Source organism: Anopheles gambiae, chromosome 2, assembly GCF_943734735.2.
Source record: "Anopheles gambiae chromosome 2, idAnoGambNW_F1_1, whole genome shotgun sequence".
Taxonomy (NCBI): domain Eukaryota; kingdom Metazoa; phylum Arthropoda; class Insecta; order Diptera; family Culicidae; genus Anopheles; species Anopheles gambiae.
In genome coordinates this window covers 6368142-6385072 of record NC_064601.1, presented here as the reverse complement: position 1 = coordinate 6385072, position 16931 = coordinate 6368142, and the positions used below count along the sequence as shown (strand labels likewise).

Below are 16931 nucleotides of genomic sequence, written 5' to 3'. Positions count from 1 at the left end.
TATGGAGTTATGGGAATAGGGTTGTAGTGCTCTATTTAAATGAGATAACTATGAAGTATGGAATGCATTCAAGGGTTTCGATAGAAGTTTTTAGGTGTCTTGGAGTCAAGCAGTTGGTTGGTCCTATGGTTACTTATCTGATTGATATTGATTCCTAAGCTTAGCTGTAATAGGCAAATAGGCGACGCCAAGACCCTGGAATGTCGCTCACAAAACCGCCCAATGCCCAATCATCATATGATGGCCCGTAGTTCTGCAACTTACCTCAAAGTCTCACGTGACGTTCTTATCGCGGGGCGCTGTACACGACATGCTAAATGTAAGATACCGCTATCACAGGTAAAACCGACCCCAGCATTGGCTCGCGTCACTCTCTGGACGTGGAGAGCAGATGCCGTTCAGCAGTGGAACGGAACAGTCGTGAAACAGCGGCCCCAAAAACGAAAGGCAGGCATTCATATCGGTGCTCTTGGTGCAGTACTTGAAGTGGTCTATACAGTGAATAGTGCAGGAAGTGTAACTTCCTCCGAACGACACCAACCATGGGTGCGATGTTCCGTAGCGAGGAGATGAGCATGGTCCAGCTGCTCATCCAACCGGAAGCTGCCTACCAATCGGTGGCCGAGCTGGGCGAGCTGGGCATTGCGCAGTTCCGTGACGTAAGAACCACCAGCAAGTTACTCGCCCCTTGCCTCCAATAAGTCCTTGCAAAACCACCTTTTCTCCCTCCCATATCTTCACAGCTGAACACGGACATCAACATGTTCCAGCGGAAGTACACGAGCGAGATCCGGCGCTGCGAGGAGATGGAGCGCAAGATCGGCTACATCCGGCGCGAGATCGTGAAGGATTCGGTCGCCATCCCGGACATGCCGGAGGTGATTCCGCGCACGCCGAACTCGCGCGAAATCATCGACCTCGAGGCGCAGCTCGAGAAGACGGAGAACGAGATCGTGGAGCTGTCGGAGAACAACAATGCGCTGCTGCAGAACTTTATGGAGCTGACCGAGCTGAAGCATGTGCTGGAGAAGACTCAAGTAAGCGCCATCGTCGCTCGTTCGCCCGATCGGGGTCACTTTTACAAACGCCCTCTCCCCTGCAGGTGTTCTTCTCGGACAAATCGAACGTCCAGAACCTGGAGGCGACTGGCGGCGAGGCGGCCAACGATGGCAAACCGCTCGGCTTTGTGGCGGGCGTGATTTCGCGCGAACGCATCATCGGCTTCGAGCGCATGCTGTGGCGCGTGTCACGTGGTAACATTTTCTTGCGCCAGGCCACGCTGGAGGAGTCGCTGGTGGATCCGAAAACGGTAAGTTTAGTGAGCCCGTGTGTCTGTTCCCGTGTGCGGGTCATTGTGCGGTACGTGTGTTTTATCAGACGTCAGACGAGATCGAGTGGTTGTTGCGGTGCGTGTTTCACAAGCGTAACAACTTCGATTGGCGCAGCTGGTCACATGGGGCAGTTGTTCAGCTTTTTGTTGAGCAGATAAGGTCACGAGGTATAAGTGGCGTACTGATGGGAAGCGAGTAAAGAAGAAAAAAACACCGTTTTGTTCGTGCAATTAAGAAAGATTAGTGAAATTTTGGGCTAAAAATGCTCGCTCTCTCTCTGGTGGTTCCGTGATCGTGCAGAAGTTATGAAACGGATGATGATATAACAACATTATTAGACCTCCTGCTGTAGATAGCGAGATATTTGGCCTCATTTTTTGGGTTGTTTTAAGATCCATATCTCTGTTTACCGTGCATTACCATCTGTTTGCTGACGTGTTCATTTTATCTTGTCCATTCGTGCTCCAGGGTGATTCGGTTCACAAGATTGTGTTCGTTGCGTTCTTCCAAGGCGAACAGCTGAAGGCTCGCGTCAAGAAGGTGTGCGCTGGGTAAGTGCCAACATCCAGCATCAAACTGTTCGTCTTCCAACGGTGAATATGTTCCAATCCTTTCCTTCACAGTTACCATGCGTCGCTGTATCCGTGCCCGAACGAGTACAACGAGCGGGAGGAGATGCTGCGTGGGGTGCGTACCCGCATCGAGGATCTGAAGATGGTGCTCGGCCAGACGCAGGACCAACGCCAGCGTGTGCTGCTGAACGTGGCCAAGGAGGTGCCGAACTGGGAGATCATCGTGAAGAAGGTGAAAGCCATCTACCACACGCTGAACATGTTCAACGTGGACGTCTCCAAGAAGTGTCTGTTCGGTGAGGCCTGGGTACCGACGGCCGGTCTGCAGGACGTCAAGACGGCCCTGGTGAACGGTTCGGCTGCGGTGGGTAGCGCTGTGCCGTCGTTCCTGAACATCATCGCCACCGACGAGGATCCACCGACGTACAACAAGACGAACAAGTTTACGCGTGGCTTCCAGAACCTGATCGAATCGTACGGTATTGCGACGTACCGTGAGGCTAACCCGGCTCTGTACACGATCATCACTTTCCCGTTCCTGTTCGCGATCATGTTCGGTGATCTGGGGCACGGGTTGATCCTGTTCCTGCTCGGTATGTGGATGGTGCTGTGGGAGAAGACGCTGGACAAGAACAAGGAGGAAATCTGGCAGCTATTCTTCGGCGGTCGGTACATCATCCTGCTGATGGGTATCTTCTCCATGTACACCGGTTTCGTCTACAACGACGTCTTCTCGAAGGGCATGAACATCTTCGGTTCGGCCTGGAGCGTCAACTACAACACGTCGACGGTGATGACGAACAAGGAGCTGCAGCTCAACCCAACAACCGACTACTCGGAAACGGTGTACTGGTACGGGTTGGATCCGCTCTGGATGTTGGCCACCAACAAGATCATCTTCCTGAACTCCTTCAAGATGAAGCTGTCGATCATCTTCGGCGTGGTGCACATGATCTTCGGTGTGTGCATGAGCCTGGTCAACCACAATCACTTCAACCGACGGGTAAACATTCTGCTGGAGTTTATCCCGCAGATGATGTTCCTGGTGCTGCTGTTCGCCTACATGTGCTTCATGATGTTCTTCAAGTGGATCATGTACAGCGCGGTCACCGATGAGGATCACCTGAAGCCGGGCTGCGCACCGTCCGTGCTGATCATGTTCATCAACATGATGCTGTTCAAGAACCAGGAGCCGCTCGATACGTGCAAGGAGTTTATGTTCGAAGGACAGGACACGCTGCAGGTGATCTTCATCGTGCTGGGGCTGATCTGCATCCCCTGGTTGCTGCTGGCCAAGCCGTTCTACATCATGTTCAAGCGCAAGGGCAAGAGCACCGAGCACGGTTCGGAGGTGGCACATCAATCCTCCTCCTCCTCCAACCATCATGACGATGAGCCGATGAGCGAAATCTTCATCCATCAGGCGATCCACACGATCGAGTACATCCTCAGTACCATCTCGCACACTGCGTCCTACCTGCGACTGTGGGCTTTGTCGCTGGCTCACGCCCGTAAGTTTGGATGGACGAATCGTTGGACTGCCTTTTGGTTCTTTCTTTAAATCTCTGTTTGTTTTCAGAGCTATCGGAGGTGCTGTACAACATGGTGTTCACGATCGGGTTGCGAAATGACTCGTACGTTGGTGCCATCATGATTTGGCTGGTGTTCTGGCCGTGGTCCGTGCTGACCATTGGCATCCTGGTGGGCATGGAGGGACTTTCCGCCTTCCTGCACACTCTTCGTCTGCACTGGTATGAAAAGGGGTGAAACTGCAATCGAAAAGTGAATAATTGATTCTATCTACTACTATTTCTCCTTCTTAAAACAGGGTCGAGTTCATGAGCAAATTCTACGAAGGTTTGGGCTACGCCTTCAAGCCTTTCTCGTTCAAGGCTATACTGGAGGAAGAAGAAGCTGACTAAACCGATCAGTTTAGGGAGAGGTGCATGTATGCTACCAACCTGTAGATGCCACTGACTAAATAAACGATGGTATAGAATGCAACTTAAAGTTATGCTTGAGTAGAGGATTTATTTTTAGCTCTGATTTATATCACAAAATATCTTTATTCGTGGATGTAACTATGTTGGACGTTTTGGGTGTTTGTATCCAGTGAGTTGTGCTAGACGATGCTCGTACTTACCATTAGATAAGTATCGCAAAGACACTTCTGTTAATCTCAAACCACTGTTGGGTTGGAGTTATCATCATTATCATGAGTATCATTATCATCATCATCATCATCATCACTAGACGCTCCGGTTTCTTTCAGAGCAAGATGTCGTTATCTTCCATTATCTCCGCAAGTCAAAATAGCTCAGCTCTACATGGCTTATTACAGTTATTACTTTATTTATGAAAAAGAAATTATGCAAAGGTAGAAAATTCAAAGAATTGATCAGGAATTTTCTCCAATTATTTCAACATTCATATCCAAACGAAGACATATTTGCATCAGATATCAGTACATCGTGGGAAGAATAAACCTTAATTGCCATCACCTTTTGCTTATTGTGGCTGTATGGAGGAAGGTGACCTTACGAACGGTTTACGGAGCTCTTTTGAAACAATAGAATCTAGGGATAGGAGGAGAATTTCCCGAGAAATATACCGGAACCTGAACAGTGTTGTAACTAGCAGTGTTCCGTTGGATAGCTACCGGTAGATGATAAGCTGTGACTTGTGGGACCATTGTCGTCTTTCACGTCAAACCAATCGTAGTTTGAGTGAGAAACATGTGGAAAACGTTACTCAACGGCTTTGGGGGATGATGTCGTCAATCAATCGCTTTGTACGAAGTCTTTTTCCCCCATGAGATATATCTGGTATGATCACAGCTAAAGCGAAAAACAAGTACGAAGGAAGCAATACAGTCATCAAACCAAGACCGCTTGTCGGAATGGATTTCAATCTGATAACAAACGGTGTTCTGTAACTCAATCATCTTGCATCATCGTAATACTAGCTACGAAATGTTACAACGTTCGTAACAACAAACATTTAGCTTCGCACAAGCCCTCCGGCACAGAGGTGTGTAACGTACGGCGCTCTGGTCGCGGGTCTAGTCACTGCACTGTACTGCACTGTCCCTTTAACGAGAAATTCGCTCCACAACCGACTCGTCTTCCCCGAAGAGCAAATGTTTACTCAACCGGCCACACATCGCCGCTGCATCCAGCACAAACACACACACAATTACATTCCCAAAAATGTGTAGCCAAACCTACCGTATCACTCTCCGCAACCTCTCTGTGTCACTGTGTCCGTTCCGTCCGGCCGTCTAGCACACTCCGGATGCAATCGCGATACGTGCGTACCACCACTACCATGATCGATCGACATACACGATCGAAAATGGCTAGATCAATCGAAATGGAACGCGCACCTGATCCGCCCAGCAAAGGCCCCGTCGTGTCGAGCATCGTTGTCGCGCTGTGCCGCCCTTCGAGTGCGCGTGACCTTCCAACCCCATTGTAAGAAATAAAAAAAGGCGCTCAGAGAGTTAGTTAGTGCGTGTTTGCGCTGTGTTGGGTGTGTCCGGGGCGGAGGGGAGAGGAGGGTTATAGCGTGGCGTCGTTCACGAACATCATGCTGCTGCTGCTGCGAAGTATTGGTTGATCGTGCTTCGTTTAGTGATAAGCACACCACGCTAAAGGTTGCATCGCCGTGTGTGCATACAGCGGATACAGAGTCATCATTCTTCATCACATGATCGCGCGCTCCGTGTGTGTGAGTTTGTGTGTGAGAGAGTTTGTTCGGGAGAGGTGCTAGCTGTTTGTGGTGCAAATTAGTGCGGATCTGCAAATAAGTGACACCAGCCCTGGGGGAGAAGGGGCGAGCAACCCATCCTACAAAGCCACGACTGGTCAGTTCCATGTGCGATCGTCATCATCAAAAACGTTAGCAACACCACGTGATCCGGAACGGGGCTCGCAATCGGCGTAAGCGTAAGCATCGCATTTCCGATCTTCCAGCCAACAGTGAAAACAGTACAAGTGTGCTACATTGATACCGCTGTGTGGCGCTGGGACAGTACCAACCAGCAAGCTAGATCTAATAAAACAAACCCAGTGTTAGGCGCGCTCGAACACACACGCACACGCACAGTGGCGGACAAACAAAAACAACCAGCTGCCCGCAGCCACCATCTCTCGTCTAGTTGGCCGTTGCAATTAGAACGCGTCGTGTGACGCGTACTGCTTTGCTGTTGGTGGGGCGACCACGAGAGAGAGAGAAAGAGACAGCGAGCGCGTGCCCGAAAGCATCACAAGATCGCGATCGATTGCTCGGTTAGCCCGAAAGCGATCCGGCCGTTGTGGTGCCGCGCCGCGCTGCGCTGCTTCGATTCAGTCGTTCAGTGACACTCGACCGGAAGACTCTACACCCGATCAGCAAGCTCCACGCTCGATCGGGCGCCGTTGCCGTCCTTGAACTTTAAAAGTATCCGCAAAACCAACTAAAGCGCGACTACCGGATCACCAGGGTCACCGAGGAGTTGTGTGAAGAGAGAGAGAGAGAGAGAGAGAGAGAGAGGCATTGCGTACCGGAGGGTGAAAGTAAGTGTGTGGAAGCGTGTAGTAGAACCGTAGGCAGGCAGATTTGGCGAATTCCGTGCTGCTCGACCACCGCTGTCAGGTGATTGATTTTTCAAACAGGCTTTGTGTGCAAACGATCGCAAGCGCAAGGCAGTCACGTGATAGGCATCACGAGTTGTTCTGCCTACTCGATCTCATGCTCCTCTCGACACAGTCGGCGAGGCGAGGAACACCGCTTTCGGGGGTCGTTTAGAGCAGCTCTCGGTGCCTCGTTTTTTGTTAGCTCGTTAAACTAATTGATGAACAATTACTTTCACTGGCTCGTTTTTGTTGGTTTGTTGGCCCTCCCCGCAGCTTGATTTCAGCTTGTAGGAGAACCCCCCAGCCCCCGCCACCACCATGGCGATGATGTTCCGGAGCGAGGAGATGGCCCTGTGCCAGATGTTTATTCAACCGGAAGCGGCCTACACGTCCGTCTCCGAGCTGGGTGAAACGGGCGCCGTCCAGTTTCGTGACGTAAGTCGATGGCGCATGTAACTGTCGAATTCGAACTCCCCTACAAACACTACAACTTCTCCTCCTCTGCGCATCTCTTCTAGCTGAATGCCGACGTGAACGCGTTCCAGCGCAAGTTTGTCAGCGAGGTGCGCCGCTGCGACGAGATGGAGCGCAAGCTGCGCTACGTCGAGGGCGAGGTGAAGAAGGACAGCGTGCAGATACCGGAGTGCTCGGTGGACGATTGGCCGCGGGCGCCGAACCCGCGCGAAATTATCGATCTCGAGGCGCGGCTCGAGAAGACGGAGAACGAAATACTGGAGCTGTCGCAGAACGCGGTCAACCTGAAGTCGAACTATCTCGAGCTGACCGAGCTGAAGCACGTGCTCGAGCGGACGCAATCGTTCTTCTTCGAGCAGGAGGTGATCGTGAGCACGGACGCGGCGAAAAGCAACCTGATCGCGGAGGACCCGACCGCGGCCCAGAGCCGCGGCCGGTTGGGTTTCGTGGCGGGCGTCATCCAGCGCGAAAAGATGCCCGGTTTCGAGCGGATGCTGTGGCGCATCTCGCGCGGTAACATCTTTCTGCGCCAGGTCGAGCTGGAGGAACCGTTGGAAGATCCGGCCACGGTAAGATAGCGGTGCGGTTGAAGGGAGGAAAAGGGTTTCCTAAAATTATCTATAACAATAGTGGTACCGAAAATAGCAATGGGCCACTAGCGTACAAAAATAGCAAAGGAAAGAGAGAGCGAGAGCGCTCCTGGTTGATACGCTTTCCTCCCGTTCTTTCTCTCCGAACGCGCAGGGCAATGAAATCTTCAAAACCGTGTTCGTGGCGTTCTTCCAAGGTGAGCAGCTGAAGGCGCGCATCAAGAAGGTGTGCACCGGATACCACGTGTCGCTGTACCCGTGCCCCAGCTCGGGCTCGGAGCGCACCGACATGGTCAAGGGCGTCTGCACCCGGCTCGAGGACCTGCGGATGGTGCTGAACCAAACGCAGGACCACCGGGCGATCGTGCTGGCCAGCGTGGCGAAGGAGCTGTTCAGCTGGCGCATCATGGTGAAGAAGATGAAGGCGATCTACCACACGCTGAACCTGTTCAACATGGACGTCACGAAGAAGTGTCTGATCGGGGAGTGCTGGGTGCCGGTGCCGGACCTGCCCAAGGTGCAGAAAGCGCTGTCCGATGGGTCGGCTGCGGTGGGCAGCACCATCCCGTCCTTCCTGAACGTGATCGACACGAACGAGGCACCGCCGACGTACAATCGGACGAACAAGTTTACGCGCGGCTTCCAGAATCTGATCGACGCGTACGGTATCGCCTCGTACCGGGAGGCAAATCCGGCCCTGTACACGATCATCACCTTCCCGTTCCTGTTCGGTATTATGTTCGGTGATCTGGGGCACGGTATGATCATGGCACTGTTCGGGCTGTGGATGGTAACGGGTGAGAAGAAGCTCGGTGCGAAGAAGTCGACCAACGAAATTTGGAACATTTTCTTCGGCGGACGGTACATCATCCTGCTGATGGGACTGTTCTCCATGTATACCGGGTTCGTGTACAATGACATCTTCTCCAAGTCGATGAACATCTTCGGTTCGGCCTGGAGCATCAACTACAACACGTCGACGGTGATGACGAACAAGGATCTTACGCTCAACCCTGGCTCCACGGATTACGACACCGAGATCTACCCGATCGGGCTGGATCCGGTGTGGCAGCTCGCTTCGAACAAGATCATCTTCCTCAACTCGTACAAGATGAAGCTGTCCATCATCTTCGGCGTGGTGCACATGATCTTCGGCGTGTGCATGAGCGTGGTCAACCATAACTTTTTCAAGAAGCGCATCAGCATCGTGCTCGAGTTTCTGCCGCAAATCATCTTCCTGGTGCTGCTGTTCGCCTACATGGTGTTCATGATGTTCATGAAGTGGATCGCTTACACGGCCAAAACCGACTACCAGCCCCGCACGCCCGGCTGCGCCCCGTCCGTGCTGATTATGTTCATCAACATGATGCTGTTTAAAAACTCCGAACCCTTCCACGGCTGCGACGAGTTCATGTTCGAGGGCCAGAACGAGCTGCAGCGCACGTTCGTGTTCATTGCGCTGCTCTGCATTCCCTGGATGCTGCTCGGCAAGCCGTTCTATTTGATGTTCAAGCGCAAGAACGCTTCGCCGGTGAGTTGGAAGAGTTCGGGTTCAATTTCTGTGTCCTTGAAAGAAGACAATTCATTACTTTCTTTGTTGCTTACAGACACCAATCCCGAACAATGGCGACGTACACCAGGGCGGTGACGCGAACCACACTTCCTCCAGCCCGAAACCACACGATTCGCATGACGATGAGCCGATGGCGGAAATCTTCATCCATCAGGCCATTCACACGATCGAGTACGTGCTCAGCACCGTGTCGCACACTGCGTCCTACCTGCGTCTGTGGGCTCTGTCCCTTGCCCATGCCCGTAAGCATCACTTCCTAGTAGCATCACACTGGGCACGCGCCTTCTCTCAGCATCGTTTTCCATTTATCATCCCTCTCCTTCTTTTCACCAGAACTGTCCGAGGTGCTGTGGAACATGGTGCTGTCGATGGGGCTGAAGCAAACCTCCTACAAGGGTGCCATCATGCTGTACTTTGTCTTTGGCGCCTGGTCCCTGTTTACGCTCGCCATTCTCGTCATGATGGAAGGACTGTCCGCCTTCCTGCATACGCTTCGTTTGCACTGGTAAGCAATGGGCCCATTTCTCCCTTTAAACGTTTCGTCATTTCAAATCGCTTTCCTTCTTCCTTCCTTCGCAGGGTCGAGTTCATGAGCAAGTTCTACGAAGGCTTGGGCTACGGTTTCCAACCATTCTCGTTCAAGCTGATCATCGACAGCGATGACGACTTGGAGTAGTGGAGTGTCCGACCTATCCGTCCTACAACTTTATTAAATGGAAAAAATGATGATTAATACACCCTTGTAGTATTGGAGGGTATGCACGGTTCTGTACGGTTCTCGCCCGGTTCCGTCGATCCATACCCCAAGCAAAAATAGCGGTGGTAGTAGTAGTAATAGTAGTGCAATCGTAAATGCAAGTACTATCTGCACGGCATAACTGCATCATGCGTGTCGCGTTTAATTTCTCCCAAACCATGATGACCAAATCAACCGCAGAATCGGGCACCGTGCTTAAGGTTGACTGTCATGTTGTTGTTTTCTTTTTATTTCTGTTAATATTATTATACACGTATATATTACGATTACCTAATTAATAATACAAAGGAAAGGGAAGGAATGCAGGAGGAAGCGGCACTGGTTTCCCTTGCAAAGGAACTAAGTAGTAACGGAACCCATTAGAATATCGATGCTCACCGGCTCTCTTCCATCCACTTAGAGCAGGGTTGGCGCATCAAGAAAAACTCTTCTCTTTTCTCGCAAACCCCTTTTCGGTATGAGGAAAACTGTCTGTGTAATTGCACACACACACACATAATATAAATTAAGTACACAGGAGATGTTTTTGCCTACCACAAAATCGAATCATCGTCCTCCACATGCCGTCCCGCAACTTGACTATTCCGTTACGCCTACGAGAACACATCCGCTCATTTTGTACAACTATAAAATACGTTCAAATTAGGTAGCTGAAAATTGCCACATTTCCTGGGGGGGAGTGAGGGGGGTGGGGAGGGGTGATAAACTACTACTATCTCATTGCTGAACTCTTCGCCTTTCGGTTCGTCAGATCGATGTTACACCAACCACAACTGTGCGTGTGCGACCATTGGGCGCACCCTGCCAGGTGATGATGGGTTATGGGTTTTGTTTTTGTGTTACTGCGAGAAGAATGACTATAAGTCTTGAGATTAACGGGCAGCTAAAATCAGCAGCATGCCCTTTTGCACAGTGGGAAGGGGGGGGGGATGATTACGATCACCCAAAGTCCCACCAATCGTGGCGGTCTTTGAGGGGGGCGATCGTGGAACACGTTACACGTCCAGCGGGGATTGGTTGCACTACAGCAGCTTCGATGAAGCGTTTAACGTTTCGCTATGAACTAGTGAGTGTGGGGCTGATGAGTATCATTAGTTACGGACAGATAGGTTTCTTAGGTTTTTTGAGTTCAGTCTCTTCCTCGCCGCCGCGGCGCGACACCTCCGTGTACCGTTCGCCCTTGAACGAGACGATCTTGTTGTCGCGGTATCGGATCATCTTCTTCGGCTCCACCTTCGGGGCGACCGGTTTGTACTCCCGGCTGTCCTCCCGGTCCTTATCCACGTACGAATATCTGTCGGAGGTGTGTGTGAGAGAGAGAGAGAGAGATTCGGGAGTAGAACCATAGAATTGTGTTTCGAAAGGTGCTTTTAATACGTACTTGGAGATGATGCGATTTTTAAGCTCGTGTTCGTCCACCTGCTGGTGGGGTTTGTTCGCCTGCAGCATATTGTTCGATGGGCCCTTCAGGCTTTGGCCCGCCTCCTGCCGATGGAGCAGTATTTGTGTCGCCCGATCGACGTCTCCATTCGCGATCAGAGTGCAATGCTTGACCTGCGAGTGAGTGAGTTGAGTTGAGATACGTTAACATTCTCGTTCCGTAAACCGACCTTCCACCCCCATACATACCTCGATAAATGAACTGTCGGGAAACATTTCCTGCAGAATGTCGCACTGCTCCGCAAAAAGGTCGTAGTTGCAGCCCTCGGTCGAGCCGCCATCGCTGTCCGAAAGGCGATGGGTACGTTTGTGCGAGTCGTGTCCCATCCCCTCCCGGTCCGATTCGGACGAATGGCGTCCCCGCAGCTTCTCCTCCGGTATCATATCGACCAGGGACAGCGAGCTGGAGGTAGAGAGAGGAAAAGAGAGAGAGAGGAAACAATAAGTGAGTTTTGTTTGTAAAAGCCCATCATCCCCGGGACACATACTTGAGCGACAGATTGTTCGATTCCGACTTCGAGTTCGGGTTCTTGTTGGAGATTTGATTTTCCAGCTCGAATATCCAGGCGCACACCGTTTCCGGTTCGATGTTCGCAAAGTCGTTAAAGTACGCCGACATCATCTCAATAAAGCCTGTAGCGAAAAAGGACACACAAACACACGCACGCACACAATCAATAGCCATTGGATCGTGGAAAATTGTTCGTCAAGGGGGTTTGAAGACGGTCTTCTTCCCTTCGCTCGCCCTTACCTTCCACATCGAAGCACGGATCCTGGGAGGCTTCCTCGAGGATGGATATTACGTACGACAGCACGATCTCGTCGACGATGCTCAGGTCCGCTTTCGGTATATGTTTGCGGATGAAGTGAAAAAAGCTTTCCTTAACCACGTCATGGTGCTGCTCGATGTTGGTCATTTGGGTGCTAAGAGTTCCTGTGCTCACGGCGGCAAACAACACCACACAACAATGCACCGAACGCGTCCCCACACCCACCCGAGCGCAGCCAGGCAGCGAGAGAGAGATGGAAGAAGAAAAAACGCCGATGAGACCCTGGCCCCGCTGCATATGGGGCTAGGAAAAAATCGATATTCCTTACCGTCCCCCGGTTATGTTTTGTTGTTTGAGATTTGGTCGAACTGATCGCACAAACACTGTGGTTGGAAAATTGACTACGCAAGCGGACAATTACACGCCTAATTACACACTAATGCGGACCAGAATTCACCGATATTTCCAGAACCAGATTTCAACAGAGGGGAGGTGGACAGCAGATTCTGCAGATTTGTTATTTTTTGTTAATCCCAAACATCCAAACAAAGCCAGTGCTCCCAGCCAGCTGGTGGAAAAGCGCCCGTTGACAGCTGGGCTGTGTGCGCATGTGTGAGTGTGTGTGTGTGTGTGGGGCCGGGCGCTGTCAGACGTCGAGCAGACGTTTTCAAACGACTCGATTTCGAGCAGATTTGTTGTTGTACCATTGAACCGTTGGAGCGTGGCATTTGTTATGCTTTGTGCGCGGCAAGTGGGTTTCTAATTGATTTATACAGTTTAGAACCAAGTAATTACTTGTTACGTGATCTTGAGAAGACTTGAAGTAGCATAACAAATTGTAATGATGCAGCAAAACCAACAAATTACCATCTAAGCGGCGTTCTTCACCGTATTCGTTCGATTTCCATAATATTATTAATACTTTTCACTCCAGAAATGGTTAAAAGGTTACAAGTTTCAGACACAAACATTTATTCCTTTTCCATTATTCGTACACTAAATATAATGTTGTAAAAACACAAACACGGTAGCAGTATTATAACGTTCAATCTTTACTACACTAAGCTAGCGGGAAGGCCAACATACCAACATTGCTGCATCGAATCACGGCATGCTTTGTTCGTCACTAGGATCGTCGTCTCTTAATTTACGTGATTTTCTTCCCCACACAGCTCCTCCTTGCTGCCAGGAAAAAACACAGTTGTGTTGTGTTGGCCCTCGGTTATGTTATTGTTAATGTATATCCAATTCGAATGGTAATCATAATAATAATAATATATATAAAGGGAAAACCGTACAAGCTAATGGCCCTGACGCGAGCGGAAATGTTTCAGAAGTCCGTCTTGGCTCGCTTCGCTGGGGACGTAAGTATCGCATGCTGGTTGGTGTTTTCTATCAGGATCGGCTTTAATATACTCGTCTCCGATCGTTCGTACTCCGCCCCGATCGTGTTCAGGTCCAGGTCTGCATTCAACACCAACACCTGGGATGTGCAGAAGGAGGGGTAGATGGCATCACGTGTGTGCGGGTTAGTATGATAATAGAGAAAGAAAGAATATAGAGTGATAGACATGCTTTGCTTACCGGAGCGGGACGAGGTGAGGCGCCATGGATGAGCCAGTTTTCGTGCAGCTCATGCAGCTCCTTGAGGTACTCGAGCGGAACGCAACTCTCTTCCGAGCGGGCCCGCTGCTTCATCCGTTCGTACACCACTTCGGGGCTCGTTTGAAGGTACACTGCAGAAGCAACACCGGTTATTTACAGTTTATCTATTTTCGACGCCCTCCTCCACGCAATGCTTACCGATTAGGTCCGCCTGTATGTGAATGTTGCAGCAGATGAAGTCGTACCATTCCTGCAGCACATTGTACATGCCTTGATGCAGCGACCCGGAGGCCAGCATGCTCTCCACGAAGCAGTTTCTGTTGGCAGCAAATTGAGCCATTTACACACAATTGAACATAATCAACCCGTACCACTTCCGGCACTCACCTTGCACTGAACAGCGACCGTTCCATCAGCTTGACCGATTTGTCCGTCTGGCAGGTGTGCATGTCGAGCATCGTGAGCGTAACGTAGGTCTGAAATGGCATCGCCCATCGGTGCGACTCCTTGTACATCAGATCGAGCAGATTGACGCCGCCACAGTTGCGCCACTTCTCCACTGGCTCCGTCAGCAGACAGATGTCGTTAAACTTCTGGAAGTGGTTCAGGAACGTCGTCTTGCCACTGCCGATGTTGCCCTCGACGAACACGGTGAACGGCTTCTTGCCGCTGGCGCCTAACTTTTCGCTCGCTATCGGAGGCATGTTGTGAATGTTGCGTCGTCCTACGTGAACATCGTGCAACCGGAAGAGGGAGGAGAGAGAAAAAAACACACACACGCACACACAAACACGTTAGAATTTTCCACGCAATAGGGCAAACACACGCGCTATTACACGTTCGTTTCTTCACTTACAAATTTGGTGAATATAATGAAATTGTACCAAACCAATGGTACAAGTGAAACTGAAACAAATACACTCTTTACAAGCACCACACTTTACAAGTAGGCTAAGTCAAACAAAGGTAAAAACGGGGGACACACACACGCCACGGACAAACGATACGAAACGCGTCGACACGCAGGCAGCAGAAAACCGTAAATGAGAAGAAAATCGACTTTTGAGCGCGAAAATCCCGACCCCACAGGGTGGCGTGTGTCAAAGTGTGCGCGCGGCAGCTGCGAGAACCGCGCCAAAAGCAATGTCACATGCGTAATCCGGCCAGAGGAAAGCTAATTACGCTGCGCAGTGCAGGGCTGCTATTTTATTCTGCCCAACAGCACACTTCTTTGATGATTTGAGGGTATGGGACGATTTTTGTTCAATTAAAAAACGCTGAGTTGCAGAAACTGTTGAATGTAACGAAATGTGGGCTATTTGTTTGTAAAAATTGTTGTTTACAAATATTACCACGTTTACATGGGATGGTTCGATTCGCCACAGTGCAGCTAGCTGCCCAAGGTAGAAAGAGGTGAAGATAATTTCAAGGTTTGTCTAGCTTGAAATGTAAACAAATCGATTTTCTTTGTAATTGTTCAGAAAAATGTATCTTCTAGATAGAAAGTGATTTATTTTCCCACCAGCAAACAAGCAGAGTATATGTGGGCCACAATAGGATTAACCCTTTCGATCGTTCATCTTTGTACGATTGAATGTTTGTAAAATGATGTAATTTTTAGGGAAATTATGATATGGATGCAAAATACAACAGAACAACAATACAAGTCGCTTAACAAAGGTGGCAGCAATGCTGCTCAACATACAACATTAACTATTCATATTAATAATGTTAGCATAAGTTTCACCTGGTACAACTTTCTCATGAGCAGCCAATTGTTTCGTCACAACACTGTGTGCACAGACGGCCCAAACTCGCCCTATTCAGCTCACTATTGCGCGGTTAACCGCCAATGCGCCTGCCACAGTAACTACAAGGGATAAATTTAGGCAAATTTCCAATTAACACAACACGCGGTTATTCTACACATCGAATTTAGCTACACCCGCAGTCCAGAACAATCCGAAGCACATGGAGGAAGGTCATGCAGATCAACAACTTCTCTTACCCAACTGACTGCAGCTGATTGATTTAGCCGGTCTTAGCATTAGGCGGACTGTTTTAAGCAACATCTTAGGATGCGGTCAATTACAGGAAGATTCATGAAACAGTCGTTTATCAAGCGGGTACGATAGTTTTTGCGAAAAGAACACGATAAAACAATACGGCGCACATCGTAAACAATTCCAATGTCAACATTTGGTTAACAACGGCCAAGGTTAGCAAATGTATGGTAAGATATTGATCTAGATCAGTTTGTACGTTGCTCAAATGATGATGTAAAATTGTTTAAAATGCTGATTTTTGTTTTGCAGAAAATCAAGCAAATTCAATGCTTTAATCTTCAATGAAATGAAACATACATTGCTCCCATTTCTCATAAAAAGCCAGATAATTCCTTCCAATTGCAGCATCCACATCATACACACCTTGACCAACTCGTTGACAGCTGTCAATGGCCAAGCAGCAAGTTTGTTGTTGTCCACCATCCGAACAAGCCACAACAATTGTTTGCAGCTTCGTTTGCGGGGAAACGAAATTTAGCACGATGCCGAAATATTACTGTGATTACTGTGACACCTACCTGACGCACGATTCGCCGAGCGTCCGGAAGACGCACTGCACCGGCCGGAAGCACAAGGACAATGTGAAATTTTACTACCAGAAATGGATGGAGGAGCAGGCGCAGCATCTGATCGACGCGACGACCGCAGCGTACAAGGCGGGCAAGATTGCCCCGAATCCGTTCACCGCGGGACCACCGAAGCCGAACATTTCCATCCCACCGCCGACGATGAACATGCCGCCTAGGCCGGGCATGATACCGGGCATGCCGGCTGGCGCACCGCCGCTGCTGATGGGCCCGAACGGTCCGCTCCCGCCGCCGATGATGGGCATGCGACCCCCGCCGATGATGGTACCGACGATGGGCATGCCACCGATGGGTCTGGGGATGCGGCCACCGGTCATGAGTGCGGCACCGCCACAGCTCAACCCGAAAAGCTAAGGCTGCCGGACAGGCATGGTACGTCCGTCTGTTTTTCTTTCTTCATTCATTTCACCTCTACTCAGTATGGAACGATAGGGCGGTAATCACGGAATTACGGAAAAATATATACTACTACCTAGTGTATCGGATAAGCTACAAGTAAAAACAAATGGCGTCGAGGTTTATTTGCTGTATATCACCTGTTTGCGCTGTA

At 50.1% G+C, this 16931-nt stretch overlaps 5 protein-coding genes across 11 annotated transcripts; 3 read left to right on the top strand and 2 right to left on the bottom strand.

The window, feature by feature from the left end:
• Positions 1-344: 344 nt before the first annotated feature.
• Positions 345-3913, top strand: LOC1281585 (V-type proton ATPase 116 kDa subunit a 1). The gene is made up of 7 exons (XM_321519.5): positions 345-659; positions 744-1037; positions 1103-1309; positions 1800-1882; positions 1955-3414; positions 3483-3654; positions 3732-3913. The coding sequence occupies exons 1-7, from the start codon at positions 543-545 to the stop codon at positions 3823-3825; spliced, it is 2427 nt and encodes an 808-aa protein (XP_321519.1). The 5' UTR covers positions 345-542; the 3' UTR covers positions 3826-3913.
• A 9-nt stretch (positions 3914-3922) lies between these two features.
• LOC3290488 (V-type proton ATPase 116 kDa subunit a 1) lies at positions 3923-10034 on the top strand. 5 transcript variants are annotated; one of them, XM_321521.5, is made up of 7 exons: positions 3923-6459; positions 6793-6954; positions 7038-7562; positions 7738-9114; positions 9191-9398; positions 9490-9661; positions 9736-10034. In XM_321521.5, the coding sequence occupies exons 2-7, from the start codon at positions 6838-6840 to the stop codon at positions 9830-9832; spliced, it is 2496 nt and encodes an 831-aa protein (XP_321521.3). In that variant the 5' UTR covers positions 3923-6459; positions 6793-6837; the 3' UTR covers positions 9833-10034. The 5 variants fall into 5 exon arrangements, with proteins under 5 accessions (XP_321521.3, XP_061503819.1, XP_061503821.1 ...); XM_061647835.1 differs by having other exon boundaries at positions 5162-5850; XM_061647837.1 differs by having other exon boundaries at positions 5274-5376.
• Positions 10035-10108: 74 nt separating this feature from the next.
• LOC1281586 (CUE domain-containing protein 2) lies at positions 10109-12703 on the bottom strand. The gene is made up of 6 exons (XM_321523.4): positions 12452-12703; positions 12105-12287; positions 11842-11986; positions 11543-11756; positions 11295-11467; positions 10109-11207 (listed from the first exon to the last, which is right to left on the bottom strand). Exons 2-6 carry the CDS (start codon positions 12268-12270, stop codon positions 11009-11011), a joined length of 897 nt encoding a protein of 298 aa, XP_321523.2. The 5' UTR covers positions 12271-12287; positions 12452-12703; the 3' UTR covers positions 10109-11008.
• A 360-nt stretch (positions 12704-13063) lies between these two features.
• Positions 13064-15878, bottom strand: LOC1281587 (deoxynucleoside kinase). Of its 3 annotated transcripts, none has more exons than XM_003435835.2 (5): positions 15737-15878; positions 14116-14452; positions 13927-14045; positions 13708-13859; positions 13064-13606 (listed from the first exon to the last, which is right to left on the bottom strand). In XM_003435835.2, the coding sequence occupies exons 1-5, from the start codon at positions 15798-15800 to the stop codon at positions 13454-13456; spliced, it is 825 nt and encodes a 274-aa protein (XP_003435883.1). In that variant the 5' UTR covers positions 15801-15878; the 3' UTR covers positions 13064-13453. The 3 variants fall into 3 exon arrangements, with proteins under 3 accessions (XP_003435883.1, XP_003435885.1, XP_321524.1); XM_003435837.2 differs by lacking the exon at positions 15737-15878 and adding an exon at positions 15476-15598; XM_321524.5 differs by lacking the exon at positions 15737-15878 and adding an exon at positions 14585-15064.
• LOC1281588 (U1 small nuclear ribonucleoprotein C) lies at positions 15832-16887 on the top strand. The gene is made up of 2 exons (XM_321527.4): positions 15832-15961; positions 16140-16887. The coding sequence occupies exon 2, from the start codon at positions 16184-16186 to the stop codon at positions 16733-16735; it is 552 nt and encodes a 183-aa protein (XP_321527.3). The 5' UTR covers positions 15832-15961; positions 16140-16183; the 3' UTR covers positions 16736-16887.
• The last annotated feature ends 44 nt before the right edge of the window (positions 16888-16931 follow it).